The sequence below is a fragment of the Nicotiana attenuata genome, unplaced genomic scaffold, assembly GCF_001879085.1.
Source record: "Nicotiana attenuata strain UT unplaced genomic scaffold, NIATTr2, whole genome shotgun sequence".
In the NCBI taxonomy this organism is placed as follows: Eukaryota; Viridiplantae; Streptophyta; class Magnoliopsida; order Solanales; family Solanaceae; genus Nicotiana; species Nicotiana attenuata.
In genome coordinates, this window is record NW_017670837.1 from 127,272 (window position 1) to 142,141 (window position 14,870).

General features: G+C 41.7%; 1 protein-coding gene across 1 annotated transcript; it reads right to left on the reverse strand.

The window, feature by feature from the left end:
- Positions 1-39: 39 nt before the first annotated feature.
- On the reverse strand, positions 40-450 carry LOC109243781 (octapeptide-repeat protein T2-like). The gene has a single exon (XM_019410770.1). It carries the CDS (start codon positions 448-450, stop codon positions 40-42), a length of 411 nt encoding a protein of 136 aa, XP_019266315.1.
- Positions 451-14,870: the final 14,420 nt, after the last annotated feature.

Consider the following 14,870-nt stretch of genomic DNA (forward strand, 5'->3'; position numbering starts at 1 on the left):
CCCCAAACGGTAACCCCCAGTAGCCCCCCGGTAGCTACACTATGGCATTTGCTGCTTCGCCGTCGCCATCACCGTCGCAGGTGCTGTTACAGGTAAGTTCACTTCTCTCTTTCCGTCCTCTCTCTCCCCCTCTCTTTCTCTTTCTCTCTCCTTTTTCTTCCTTATCTTCTTTTCGGTAGCTTCTGGCCCTTCTCGCCGCCGGAGTCGTTTTCTTCTCCCATCTTTCTCTGTTCGGGTGGGTGCGACGACCAGTCGGGACGTGCGTGTTCCAGGCGAGTTGCTGCAAATCCGGCGACCCTTGATTTCCGGCGACTCTTCTTGTTTTGCATTTTCTGGCGATCCATCTTGTCTTGCTCCATCTTCTCCTTCCTCTCTCTTTCTTTCCCTTTCTCTCTCCCCCCTTTGTATGTGTGGGTGGGTGCGTTTTGTTTCTCTGGACAGGTGCAACATTTTTCCGACGAGGACGGATTATTTCCCAGCGTGTGTACAGATTTCTGACAAGTTTCATTAATTATGGCGACTTCCGAACAACTTTCCGACGAGACGCAACATGACTGTCAGTGCTCTTGAGCATATCCGACACACTTCAGGAAAACTTGTTCCGGGTTCTTTCGTTCTCTCTCTGGTATTCATGGTATCGGTACTTTTTTTCTTTTTTGCTTGCCTGTATCTTTTATATCTACAATATCCTATTTTAAATTATATTTTGTTAGAAACGAAGGAGGTACTTCGCTGCTGGAGTACACTAAAGCTTTTAAGCAGGTGATCGCTAACTCGTGTTACCCTAAGAAGGCAGAGCACCTGATAACTTTTGGAGTACGATGGACAAGACCATATTGATTATCTACTTCTCCAAAAAATGTGATAGAGGTTTATGCACGGATTGCAAGGTCATCCCGATTGAGAACCTTACGACCTAGCATATGCTTTTGATTATGGACTTAAAGATCATGTGGACGAGGAAGAAGAGGGCTATGTCTGGTATACCTAGGGTCAGGTGGGGTGCATTGACTAAGCAGAAGGCCCAGGAGTTGGAGGCGAATTTGCTGGCTATGGGGGCGTGGAGGAGTAGCGGGGACGCGAGTTTTATGTGGTATATGCAACAAATTATACTAGAGAGGCGGCGAGGGAGGTGTTAGTGTGATGACCCAAAGGGTCACTGTTTTAGAATCCGATTCCGTATTTCGAGGCCTTGAAAACCTCATTTTATCTCTCCTCAATTTGCGTGCGCAATCTGGGCGTGTATTCGGAAAGCTCTTATGTGAAAAATTTAAGAAATGATGATTTTTGGCTTAAAAAGATGATTTTTGTTGACTTTGGTCAACGTTTTGGGTAAACGGACCCGAACCTGTATTCCGACGGTCCCGGAGGGTTCGTAGTAATATATGGGACCTGGGCGTATGCCCGGAAATGATTTTCGAGGTCCCTAACCGGAGAAATGAATTTTTTAAAAAAATTGATAAGACTTAAAATGTGATAACTTAAAAGATTTGATCTTGTTGGTATCGGGCCCGTATTTTGGTTCCGGAGCCCGATACAGGTCCGTTATGATATTTAAACCTTATTTGTGAAATTTAGTCAAAAACGGAAGTGAGTTGATGTGATTCGGACCTTTGGTTGAGAAAATAGAAAGTTTGAAACTATCTTGAAAATTTCATGTGTTTTGGTGTCGAATCCATGGTTCTAGGTGTTATTTTGGCGATTTGATCGCATGAGCAAGTTCGTATGATGTTTTAAGACTTGTGTACATGTTTGGTTTGGAGCCCCGAGCGCTCGGGTGAGTTTTGTATAGGCTAAGGAATGATTTTGGACTTAGGAAAATATTGTTGGTATGCTTCAGCTGTTGCAGGCCCCTGATCTCGTAATTGCGAGATCGGGCATCGCAATTGCGAGCCCTGCAGGGTCCGTTTTTGCAAGCCTTTTATCGCAAATGCGACTAGAAGGCTGGGCCAGTAGAGTTCGCAAATGCGAACAAACCTTCGCAAATGCGAAGGGGGTCTGGGAGGGGAATGGATCGCAAAGGCGATCTTTTGTTCGCATTTGCGAGGTCCGTGATCGCAATTGCGACACTTTCCTCGCATTTGAGAAGGCACCAGGAATTGTGAAGGCTTCGCAATTGCGATAGCCCCTTTGCAATTGCGAGCTTCGCATTTGCGAAGCTCAGGTCGCAAATGCGACATCTGCAGCTGTTCAAAACATAACTTAGATGGGATTTTTCATTCATTCTCTCATTTTTCAAAACATAGACTTCAAGATGCGATTTTCCAAAGACTAGTTCTTCCCCAAATCATAGGTAAATAATTCTTAACTCATTTCTTTCAATCTATTTCATCTTTTTACAAGATTTCATCCTAGAATCTAAGGTTTTTCGTGGTGGAATTGGGTGTTTTCGGGTTAAATTTAGGAACTTCGAAATTTGGGGATTTTGACCTCAATTTGAGGTCGGATTCCAAAACCAATTGTATATTCGGGCTCGGGGGTGAATGGGTAATCGGGTTTTGGTTCGAATTTTGAGTTTTGACCATGCGGGCCCGGGGACGATTTTTGACTTTTTTGGGAAAATGTTAGGAAATCTATAATTATGCATTGGATTTGGTTTCTTTAGCGTTTGTTGATGTTACTAAGTTAATTATGGCTAGATACGAGTAGATTGGTGGTGGAATCGAGAGGTAAAGCGGTATTTGAGCTGTGAATTACCCGTTGGCTTGAGGTAAGTGTTTGGTCTAACCTTGACTTGAGGGATTAGGGATCCACGACTTGCTTGCTATGTGAAATACCATGTGTGTGGCGTATTGGTGTGGTGACGAGCACTTATGCGTCGCCAAATTACCCGTTTAGCCTGTTCCCTTTCCCCGTTTCCCTATATACTGCTTTCATGTCTTAATTGCTACTTGTTTATTGATGCTTCCATGTCTAATTGCTTCTTGTTAAATGTTGTTTCTCTATTGATGTTATTGATTGTTCCGTAGTTTCATCATATCACACTGTTGGTTTATGGTGGTTTATTGGTGATTCGTGGTACACTTTGGTTGGTCTCGCTGCATAGTAATGACTGATGAAGTTTCATAGTTGTAGTGATCCTCCGTTGTGTTGGTTTGAGGTATAAGTATTGTGGATGATTTGAACTAATTTGTGAAATACTTGTTCTTACTTTATGATTGGTACTGATATAGTGGGATCGGGTTGCACGCTGCAACATGGGGAATAAGGATGAAATGTAATTGTCTGGTGGGATCGGGTTGCACGCCGCAACAAGGAGTAATAAGGGCGGACATGTGGGATCGGGTTGCACGCCGTAACAGGAGGAATAAGGGTGAATATATTGAGGAGTAATAAGGGTGGACTGGCGAGATCGGGTTGCACGTCGCAACAAGGAGTAATAAGGGTGAATACATATACTGTTATTGATTATATGGTGGGATAGGGATGCGCGCCGCATCATTTGTTGTTTATGTATCCATATTCTGCTGAGGTTCATTATTGTGGTGCTGCAACTCCCTTAAGGATTGATTATAGCTGAGTATTGGTAAAACGAATGTGTTCCGTATTTATTTAATGCAAGTTACTGTTATATTTCATTCTGTATTTCCTTTCTATATTAGTATAGACTGTTGCAGGTTATATATTATTATGCCCCGCTGTAGCCTCGTCACTACTTCGTCGAGGTTAGGCTCGGCACTTACCAGTACATGGGGTCGGTTGTACTGATACTGCACTCTGCACTTTCTGTGATGATTTCAGAGCTGGTAGTGGCTGATCAAGAGGTCGATTGCTGAGATTGCATTTAGGAGACCCAAGGTAGTCCTGCAGGCGTCCGTAGGCCCTGACATCCCTTCCTATCTCTACTTCATTTCTGTTTTACTTTGTTCAAGACAGATGTATTTTCTTTCAAACCATTACTTGTAGTATTCGTAGAATGTTCGTGAGTTGTGACACCAGTTTCTGGGTGGTATCTATTTTGGTTTTTTGGTTAATAGTATAATGGTAATTAGTTAAATTATGTATTTCCACTTTTATTTCCACTGACTTAGTTTGTTAAATTTTAATTATAAAAGGATAAAGGGAAAAAGGTGAAAAATTCTGTAACGTTGGCTTGCCTAGCGAGTGCAATGTTAGGCGCCATCACGGTCCCGAAGGTGGGAAATTCGGGTCGTGACGGTTAGGGGTCTCGAAGGGTTTTTTCTAGTGTCCATAAAGGGAACTGGTGGTGGAACGAAGAGGTTCAAGGGAAAGTGAAAGCCAAGAAAGCGGCATATGTGAAGCTAGTAGAGAGTATAGACGAGGGGCAGAAGAGTGCTAACAGGGAGGGGTATAAGAAGGCTAGGAAGGAGGCGAAGTTGGCAGTTATTGCGGCTAAGACTGCGATGTTTAGTCGTTTATACATTGAAATTGGGGATAAAGGCGGGGACAAGAAGTTTTACAGGGTGGTGAAGGTGAGGGAGCAGAAAGCCCGAGATCTGGACCAAGTGAGGTGCATAAAAGACGAAGAGGGTAGAGTTTTATTGGAGGGGGCACAGATTAGGCATACATGGCAGTCTTACTTCCATAAACTCTTGAATGAAGAGGGAGATAGGAGCATTGTGCTAGAGGAGTTGGAGTACTCGGAGCGGCAGCGAGATTTTGGGTACTGTAGACGCATACGAGTAGGGGAGGTTATAGGGGCTATGGTAGGATGACTAGGGGTAGAGCGACTGGGCCGGACGAGATCCTAGTGAAATTCTGGAAGAGCATGGGTAAGGAGGGCTTGGAATGACTTGATAAGTTGTTTAACATCATTTTTAGGACAAAGAAGATGCCTGAAGAGTGGAGGGAGATTACGATGATCCAGTTGTACAAGAACAAAGGGGATGTCCAAACTGCAAGAACTATAGGGGTATCAAGTTGTTAAGCCACACGATGAAAGTGTGGGAGAGGGTGATTAAAGGGAGGTTGAGGAGGAGTGTGTCCATTTCCGAGAACCAGTTTGGTTTCATGCTAGGACAGTCGACTACTGAGGCCATTCACATTATGAGGAGATTGGTGGAGCAGTATAGGGCGGTGAAGAAAGATTTGCATATGGTGTTCATTGACCTAGAGAAAGCCTATGCAAAGTCCCGAGAGAGGTTCTATGGAGATGTTTGGAGGCTAGAGGGGTGCCTGTAGCATATACTAGAGTAATTCAGGACATGTATGATGGAGCTAAGACATGGGTTAGGATAGCAGGAGGAGACTCTAACTACTTTCCGGTTGAGATGGGGTTGCATCATGGATAACCACTTAGCCCGTTTTTCTTTTCCCCGAAGATGGATGCTTTGACGCGACATATTCAAGGTGAGGAGCCTTGGTGCTTGTTATTTGCGGATGACAAAGTTCTGATTGATAAGACGCGAGGTGGTGTTAATGAGAGGCTGGAGGTCTGGAGACTTACTCTGGAGTCTAAGGGTTTCAAGTTGAGCAGGACCAAGACAAAATACTTGGAGTGCAAGTTTAAGTTTAGCGGTGTTACCCAGGAGGCGGACGGGGATGTGAGGCTCGATACGCAAGCCATTCCCAGGAGAGAGAGTTTCAAGTATCTGGGGTCCATAATTCAGAAGGATGGGGGAGATATATAAAGATGTAACACACCGTATTGGAGCAGGGTGGATGAAGTGGAGGCTCACTTCCGGTGTCTTGTGTGATAAGAATGTGCCATTGAGACTTAAGGGTAAGTTCTACAAGGTAGTGGTTAGACCGACTATGTTGTATGGGGCAGAGTGTTAGCTAGTCAAAAACTCCCATGTCTAGCAGATGAAAGTAGGAAATGAGGATGTTGAGATGGATGTGTGCGCATACTAGGTTGGATAGAATTAGGAATGAAGTCATTCGGGACAAGGTGGGAGTGACCCCTATGGAGACAAAGATGCGTGAGGTGAGGTTGAGATGGTTCGGGCATGTTAAGAGGAGAAGCACATATGCCCCAGTCAGAAGATATGAGAGGTTGGCCTTGGGAGGTGAGAGGAGGGGGTAGAGGTAGGGCAAAGAAGTCTTGGGGAAAGGTGATCAGGCGGGACATGACACAACTTGAGCTAACCGAGGACATGACCCTAGATAGAAAGGTGTGGAGGTTGAATATTAGGGTAGAATGTTAGTAGGTAGTCGTGCGTTTCCTTTGTCTTCTCTAGTTCGATAATATTAGTTCTAGTACGGTACCCTTTTTTCCTTAGTTTGCTATATTCGCATGTCTTGTTCCGTTATTACTTGCTGTCAGTAATTCCGTAGTTTGCTAGTAGTACTTCGTTCATATTCTCGTTTGTTGCCTTGGATTTAGTTTTCTAAATATATTTTCTTGCTATTACTTGTTATCAGTACCTCTTTCATATTCTCTGTTGCTATCTTCGATTTAGTTTTCTAATTATTTATGTTGCTATTACTTGCTATCAGGGCTTCTTTCACCTTCTTTAGCCAAGGGTTTATTGGAAACAGTCTCTCTGTCCTTCCAGGGTAGGGGTAAGGCAGCGTACATCCTACCCTCCCCAGACCCCACTTGTTGGATTATACTGGTTTGTTGTTGAAGGGCAGGGGTAAGACTGCGTACATCCTACCCTCCCCAGACCCCACTACTGGAATTAAACTGGATGGTTATTGTTGTTGTTGTTGTTGTTCACGGTGGGTGTTCCAGTTTTAACGACTTCGGAAATTTAAATGTTATACAAGTGACAGTGATATGTCTAAAGTTTGATTTTTCATATTCTGAGCACTGAAAGTCACCAACCATCCATACCACTACTTGATTTTTCTTTAGACAAGTTTATCATTACCAAGAGCCATAACTGCTTCTTGCAATTCTGTAGAAGAAGTCAAACGATGAGAAGGTAAAATGTAAATATAGGAGAGATGACTGTAAGCTTAACGTCAATTAAAAGATTTTTACCCAATATCACTATCAGAGTGAGGACTCAAACCAAACTAGACTCAAGAATTTACGGAACACGACCCATAGAAGCACAAACATTCACACCTTTTATTCAGCTCACACCCAATTCAGTAACCATTGTCACGATCCAATTCCAACTATAGATCGTGATAGTGTCCAACATCGCCGTTAGGCAAGTCAATGGTGAACTTTTACCCCCCCCCCCCCTCCCCCTTACTTGTACTCTTCCTTTGTGATTTTCTTCTTTTTATTATTAATAATACAGCCACTAGGTAGTCCGCCTAGTAGTATAATTTGCTTAAAAATACGGTGAACTATCAACTTACTTATTCATTTTATTACTTTTGAAATCATGAATTTTACTAAGTAAAGAAATTAATTCATTAAAAATCATGGATACATACGATATTAGTATGATATAAAATAAAAAGGTGACAATACTAAGCAAAACCATTAACATCTACTAGAATATCTTAAAACCAGGTTTCACAAGTGCATGAGCATCTAGTACGAAGTGCAATACCAATACAACATCTATCTGGAATACAAAATAGACATGATAACATAAATGAATATGATGGAGACTCCGTATTCTGCGGATCGTATCATGGGATGCAGCTTACCGTAAAGTCCACTCAATAGTTGCCCCCTCGCGCCCAAATGACCATCAGAAATATACATGCATAATAAGTGCAGAAGTGTAGCAAGAGTGCGTAAATCAACACGTACTCAGTAAGTATCTAGCATAACCTTGGAGAAGTAGTGACGAGGGGTTGACATCGATACTTACTTGTGATCCAATATATCAATATATTAAATTATGAATGAATATGAAACACAACAGAAATAATGAGGTAAGCACTATTGCTAACAAAATCCTCCAACATTATGACAATATAAATTTCTCAAATCTCTTATACTATCTCAACAGGTAAGAAATATCAAGTGCTATCTCAAATAGATAAGGAATATCTTATAAATATCAGGTCTCAACCAAAAGGTGAATCTCATGAATATACGGACTCCTAGCAATATTACGCACGAGTTATGCCGAGGTCGTATGGCCCGATCAAGAATAATGTGTACATTGCCAAGGATCAACCTGCACGAACCATAGATGCATCTCAAATATACTGCCGAGGTGTTCAGTCCGATCCACAGGAAGAGAAGAAACTATCGAATTACGAGCCCATGTTTGCAATATAAGAACAAGAACATAAAGAAAGAATAACTTTTAACAGCAATCAAATATCCCGCGAAACACCTCAGGGTAAAGAGGTTCGTCCCTACATGATCTCTACTCATATTACATTTACTAGTTTTAGGTAATTAAACTAACAACCCGAGTTCAGGTAATGCAAATATTGCATGATAAAGTCCTAAGTCTACCCAGACATAAGCATGAATTTAGCTATGTACTGACTTTTCGTTACCTCGTGCGTACGTGGCTCCCACAATAAGTAGCACATAACAAATTAAGACCTACGGGGTAGTTTTCCCCTCACAAGGTTAGACAGGAGACTTACCTCGCTCCAAAATCTGATAACTGGCTCCAATGCCTCTCTAACTCCTCAATCAATACCAAACGATCTGAAACTAGTCAAACAATGTGCAAACTAATTAAAATACACTCTAATACTCGTTATTCAACAATTTATAACAATTCCCAACTCTGCTCGAAAATTCAGCAAAGTAAACCCTCGGGGCCACGTGCCCGAATCCGAAATTTTTCGAAGATAACTTCTATCCATAACACTACAAACTCAAATATATAATTTATTCCCAATTCTATGTCCAATTTCGTGGTAAAAATTTTAAAAATTAAATTTTAGTTTTTCTTCTAAAATCACATAATTTCAACAAAATGTCACGTTTAAATCCAGATATAACTCATTTATTTAGCTCACAAGGTGTAGAAATCACTTGCCATATGATAGATGATGAAAATGGCACTTCAAAATTGCCACAAGCTCGGCTCCCATGGAATAATTGAGACAAAATGAGCCAAACCCCGTTTTTGAAATCTTATACTTGCCCAAACACCCTTATTCGCGAACGCGGTAAGCCCCTCGCATCCGTGAAGCATAACCAGCTCCAGCTCCAAAACTCTCCTTCGCGAACGCGAGAAACTGCTCGCGAATGCGATGCTTTACCAGTCAACCCTTTGCGAATGCGAGACCCCATCCGCGAACACGAATGCTAGAATCTCCTAGGCCAAGCATCCCTTCGCGAATGCAATTCCTTTTCCACAAATTCATAGAACCACTTCCGAGACCTTCGCGAACGAGGATGCTACACCCCATGTTTCGTATGTAAGAGTACGTCATAAGACAATTGATGTAAGCTCAGAAATGAGATCATTTTTGAAAGTACATAAAGTAAGCTAATCATGTCACCTTGGAGGTTACAAATATTTAAGATTATGGGTAACAAGTACCAAGAGCGTTGACAAGCTTCGAAGCTAAACAAATTGAAGTAAATAAGTTCCGTCGAATGTCGACAAGTTGGGACTGTTATAACATGTACTTTTGGGGGTGATATTAGGGTTCTTAACATGATAAGGAGGTTATGTTATTATTTATTTTAGTCGTATGATAGTCGTGTATTATATTGTAAAGTCAAGAGAGTTGTGGAACAAAAGTTGGCAAAGGCCATCACAAGTTACTTTCATAAACGCGCTGAACATTAGGTCAAATATAGCTGAGCTTTTCTCCCAATATACTTGGACTTTGGGATGATCCACCTACAAAATTGAAGATCTAAGAGTCTAGTTTCTAATTCATTAAACCGTTCATTGATATGAAATTGGAGTAGAGAGGTATTTTTAGTTTTGCGAGACTACGCAGACTACATAGGTGACAAGTAGGTGTGTCACTGAAACTTATTGTGAAATTCATTTCGTGTGTTATATAAGGTATTTTTTGGACATATTATATACCAAATTGAAGGTCTTAAAATATATTTTCCAACTCTCTTAACCGTTCATTCATACGACATCCGGATAAAAAGATATAAGCGTCTAAAAATGGGCAATGCTAGGGTGCCAACCTAGCACTTCTTTGACTTACCCAAAGTTGATATATATAGGTCCTAGGTCGTCTTAATCTTCATTTTTCCATATAACACGACCAGAGAACACCCATAAACATATCCTAAGCTCTCTTATAGGGTTTCAAATAAGATTCACATCCCCGTTATGAAATCAAGAGGTGATAACATTAGAACGATCCCTACGACGTAAGTATCATTGTATCGCCTCTCTTTTTCTTTGTAGTTTGAGTTTTGGAAGGTAATTTATAGTTAAGAAAATGTATAATTTCTGTGTTTAAGCTTTTAAGTATCAAGGAAGATTGATAAATTCGTTTCCTAATAGTTAAAACTCACGGGACGGTGATCAAAAGCCGTGAGTTCGATTTATTTTACTTTTAGTGGACTATTTTGTAGTCCACTCGTATTGGACTATTGTGCTGCTGATTTATGGAGCTTGGAAGGATTAAGGGCATGGAGAAATGCCACATGTGGTGCGATAGTAGGCTGGTCGCTCGTTGCTGCAATTTCAGGCTAATTGATTACTTGTTGATTGGGTGTATTATTGTATATTTGGGGTTTTTGTTGTATTAGAGGTCCTGAATTTTAGTTGGATTGTTTTTGAGTTGCTGATTGTATTGTGTTTGTATCTCGCCTATAGTAGGATTGAGGGAGCAGTAAAATCAGGGGAAATGCTGCCCGTTTTATTTTAGAATCGAGTTATCGTTTGGGATACGTGATATACTAGCGCCATCTAAGTTGTACATGTATTTCTTTCTTATAGGGTTGGTTTGCTAGTTGTCATACGCTTGTTGTTGAGTTGCATTGACGACTTGAGGTATGTTAAGGCTATCCCTTCTTTCCTTTTGGCATGTTCCATATGATACAACAAAATGAGCAAGCACGTAACTTTCACAAAAGATTGTATTCTTAGAAGTACTAGGGTTGCCTATGTTCTTGATTCCCCATGTGTCCTACTATCATATCGTATGTTCATAGGTCTCCTTATATTCCGATAGATCTTATCGACTTACTTCATTATGCATAGGCATTCATTTATACATGTATATTGACCCATGATGAGATGACGTTATATACGCATAGAGTATATGTATATGGGGTATGGGGAAAGGTTATGGCGTTATATACTCACCACCACTTGATCAACTGGTAGACGTTAATGATTTCGCCCAGAGAGGCTGAGATGACATGATGGGATGCCCTCAGATGCTTGATGATGTTATGTATGCATATACCTATGCATGATATGACATTTATATGCATATGCATGACATTATAAATGTTCCATGATTCACAAAGCTATTCAGACTTACAGGTTGAGTTCTTTACTCTAAGTTTCCTTCATGTCTTTTATATACTGCTTTCATGCCTTACATACTCGATACCTTATTCATATTGACGTCCCTTTTGCCTGGGAACGTTGGGTTTCATGCCCGCAGGTCCCGATAGACAGGTTGAAGTCCTCCTACTAGGCTATCAGCTCAGCGGAAGGTGTTGGTGCACTCCACTTGCTCCGGAGTTGCCTATTTGGTCAGAATAATTTGGACATGTATTGATTGTTATGGTGGGGCCCTGTCCTGACCTTTATTGCATTTATGTATTCTTAGAGGCTACTAGACAGATGTCATGTATATGGATACTTGTATATCCTTGTCGGCCTATGTTTTGAGTGTACAAATAGTCATGTTGGCCTTATAGGCCCGTATGTCACATGTATAAGTTTCTATATCATGTTCGGTCGTCCTATGTCTAGTATTCCCTTATGTTTTATTCTGTTTATCTCATGATGACCCTTCTGGCCCATTTATCTATGATGGTTTGATAAGAAAGATACGCTACGTTGGTACTCGATTGAGTAAGGCACCGGGTGCCCATCGTGGCCCTCCGATTTGGGTCGTGATAGAGGACTCCATCGCGAACACGATGAAAAAAACAGTCCTCTAGCTCAAATCCTTTTTCCTAAACGCGAGCTTCCCTTCGCGTTCGAGAAGAACAACACCAAAACCAGCAATCAGCAGCAGCAATTCATCCCAACTTGGTCCAAAACCATTCCGAAACACACCCGAGGCCACCGGGGCCCCCTCCAATCATGCCAACAAGTCCCAATGCCTTATCCAAACTTGTTCAAAGGCTCAAAACGCCACGAATAACATCAAAACCACAAATCAACGATCCGAAATCCTTCTTTTAACTTTCAAACATTCAAACTTCACCTAACGCGTCTAGATCTCACTTAAACATTCCTGAATGATGCCAAATTTTACGTACAAGTCATAAATCACAATACTAACCTATTACAAGAATCAGAATCCCAAACAAACATCGATAACACCAAAATCCACTTCATCTCAAACTTAAGAAATTCTAAAACCTTCAAAATGCCAACTTTCCACAATAAGCACTGAAACGCTCCTGGTCCACCCGAAACTCGATCCGAACATACGCCCCAGTCCAAAATCATCATACAAAACTGTTGGAACCTTTAAATACCAATTCCGAGGTCGTTTACTTAAGGTCAAACCTTGGTGAACTCTTCCAACTTAAGGTTTTGAATTGAGAATTATTCCTCCAAATCAACTTTGAACTCCTGGAAAATCGAAACCAACCACACATGCAAGTCATAATACATAAAGTGAAGCTACTCAAGGCCTCAAACCGCTGAACGACGCGCTAGAGCTCAAAACAACCGCTCAGGTCGTTACATCCTCCCCCACTTAATCATATGTTCGTCCTCGAACATGCTAAGAACAGCTCTGGAGTTGCCCAAAATCACTGTTTAACATCTCGTGCACCTATCCGTGCCACCCCAACCCATATGAGCACATTAGCTCAAGCTAGACTGAAGATTCTTCCTGCTACCTTAGCCCACAGGCCTTAGGACCAAATTCCAACATCTAAAATTCTCTACCAGGTCTGATACTACCGTACGAACACCGTATCAATCTCAACACGCTGAACCAAAACGTGATCATGCACCCATGCTGTAATCACATAATGCACCGCATAATTCGTATGCCCATAATAACATCAGCCAACCACAATAGCTGCAAATTCACGAACCCGATGCCCGTAATATACCTCATAACACATGTAAGCCACATTCCAACCCTCGTAATACTGCAACGATGAAAGCGATGTGTAGAGACTCTTGACCACCCGCCAAATCAATAACTCACGGGGTCTCTCCACTTGATAAAAACCATTGCCTCATTCTGAACTGATTAGTGACATTTTCCCCCTAATATACACTATATAATTTCAATTGCACTGATTTCAGGTCCAATAACCTCGTCTCACCCAGGACAAGCTGCTTGTGCTATAAGCCACCTCAAATGCCGTCTAAAATCTCATACGACGCCATCAATGCGCCAGCAATCTATAACTCGAATATGACCAATAAGGGTAAAAAAGAACTCTAGTAATGAGCTATCCAGCCCGCATAACATTCGAATCAACCAGACAAACGCTATGAACCTATCTCAAAGGTAACACAACATCTCACTATTTCTGCGTGCAACCCGGTCTAAACATCGTACCTGTTGAGGCGTGCCACCCAGTTAACACATAACAATAAATAAAGAAATACCCATCGAGCCAAAATGCTCATACCCACGAAATGACCGAATATCGACCACCAACATGCTAAGTGAATACACATAACCATAGGGAGATAGATAGCGCCATGCGTTACCAAATGCCAAGCACGTGTAAGATGCAATGAATGACCTGTGTCTTGGGAGCCATCTCGCTCATACAACACCACAAGCTACACCAGATCTCAAGAGACGTGTGAATAATGAAGCCGTCTCACAACCCACATAGCATAAAGTGTAGCACCTAAATTAGACGAAGGAAAGAATATCATCCAACCACGCCCGAAGACCCATCCATAAGCAATGCTATGCCGAGTAAGCATACATGATCTGGTATAGAATATACATTCATATTAGGACTACCCACGAACCCAAAACCGATTCCAATCATCCCCAAATAGGTCTATAACCTCCCAAGGATCCACAATGACCCTATTCATGACACATACGACCAACTGTCCAATAACGAACAAACTTTCATAGTCCGCACCCAAAGAAATAGAGCTCCCCTCAGGCATAAACTCTCCCATCAGCGACAGTACTAGCATCTCCACACATGATTTCAATATCCACCACAAAAATGGTTGACATGCCACACTTATACGATCATCCCTCGGGAGATACTCCCATGACCTTACACACCAAGTAGCAAAATCTGCACATCCATGCCTACCAACCATGCTATTACTGCAATGCAAATCAAGAATCCATAAATCAATACACAATGCCTCTTCCACGGACACACCATTCTCTAGCGAGACAAAATAGCGCCAGGATACTCTGAACACTTGAAGTCTCTCCCAGCTCTCTGAACTTGTGACATTCCTGTAAAAACTGGATCGCAACTTTGATCCTCAGGTTCCCCATCCAAACTCGAAGTCATGTTGCATCCCAAAATGAGAATCAAGCTTTCACATCCCTCTACGTATCCGAGCAAACCCTTCCCATCACATTCAAACTTTCTAAGTACCGAACCACTACCCCAAACAAAATACACCACTTAGTCATTTATCCATCATGATCCAAATCGTTCTAAGCTTCCTCAAAGCATGTGGCTATCCTAACACAAAATCCAAATGATATGCTTCCACTCCCATTCCAGTTATCCTATCTTCCTAAGCAAACTACTCAATCTCTGCTGTTCGTACTCCACATACTAATAATTCAACCACCGTGAGACATAACCCTCCATGTCCTTCCTCATCCTTCACTACTAACAGAATGTGATACGATGAGATAGAATGCAATAGAAACAAAGACAGGGAACGGGTTACCTACTCTTAACGGGCAAAGCGAGCCCCTTTATTCTTAATTCTTTAATTCAGAATCAATCAAAT

What these genes read in the sequence shown, in the direction of transcription:
- LOC109243781 (XM_019410770.1), bottom strand. Translation starts at nt 450, where the DNA reads ATGTTGCACCTGTCCAGAGAAACAAAACGCACCCACCCACACATACAA.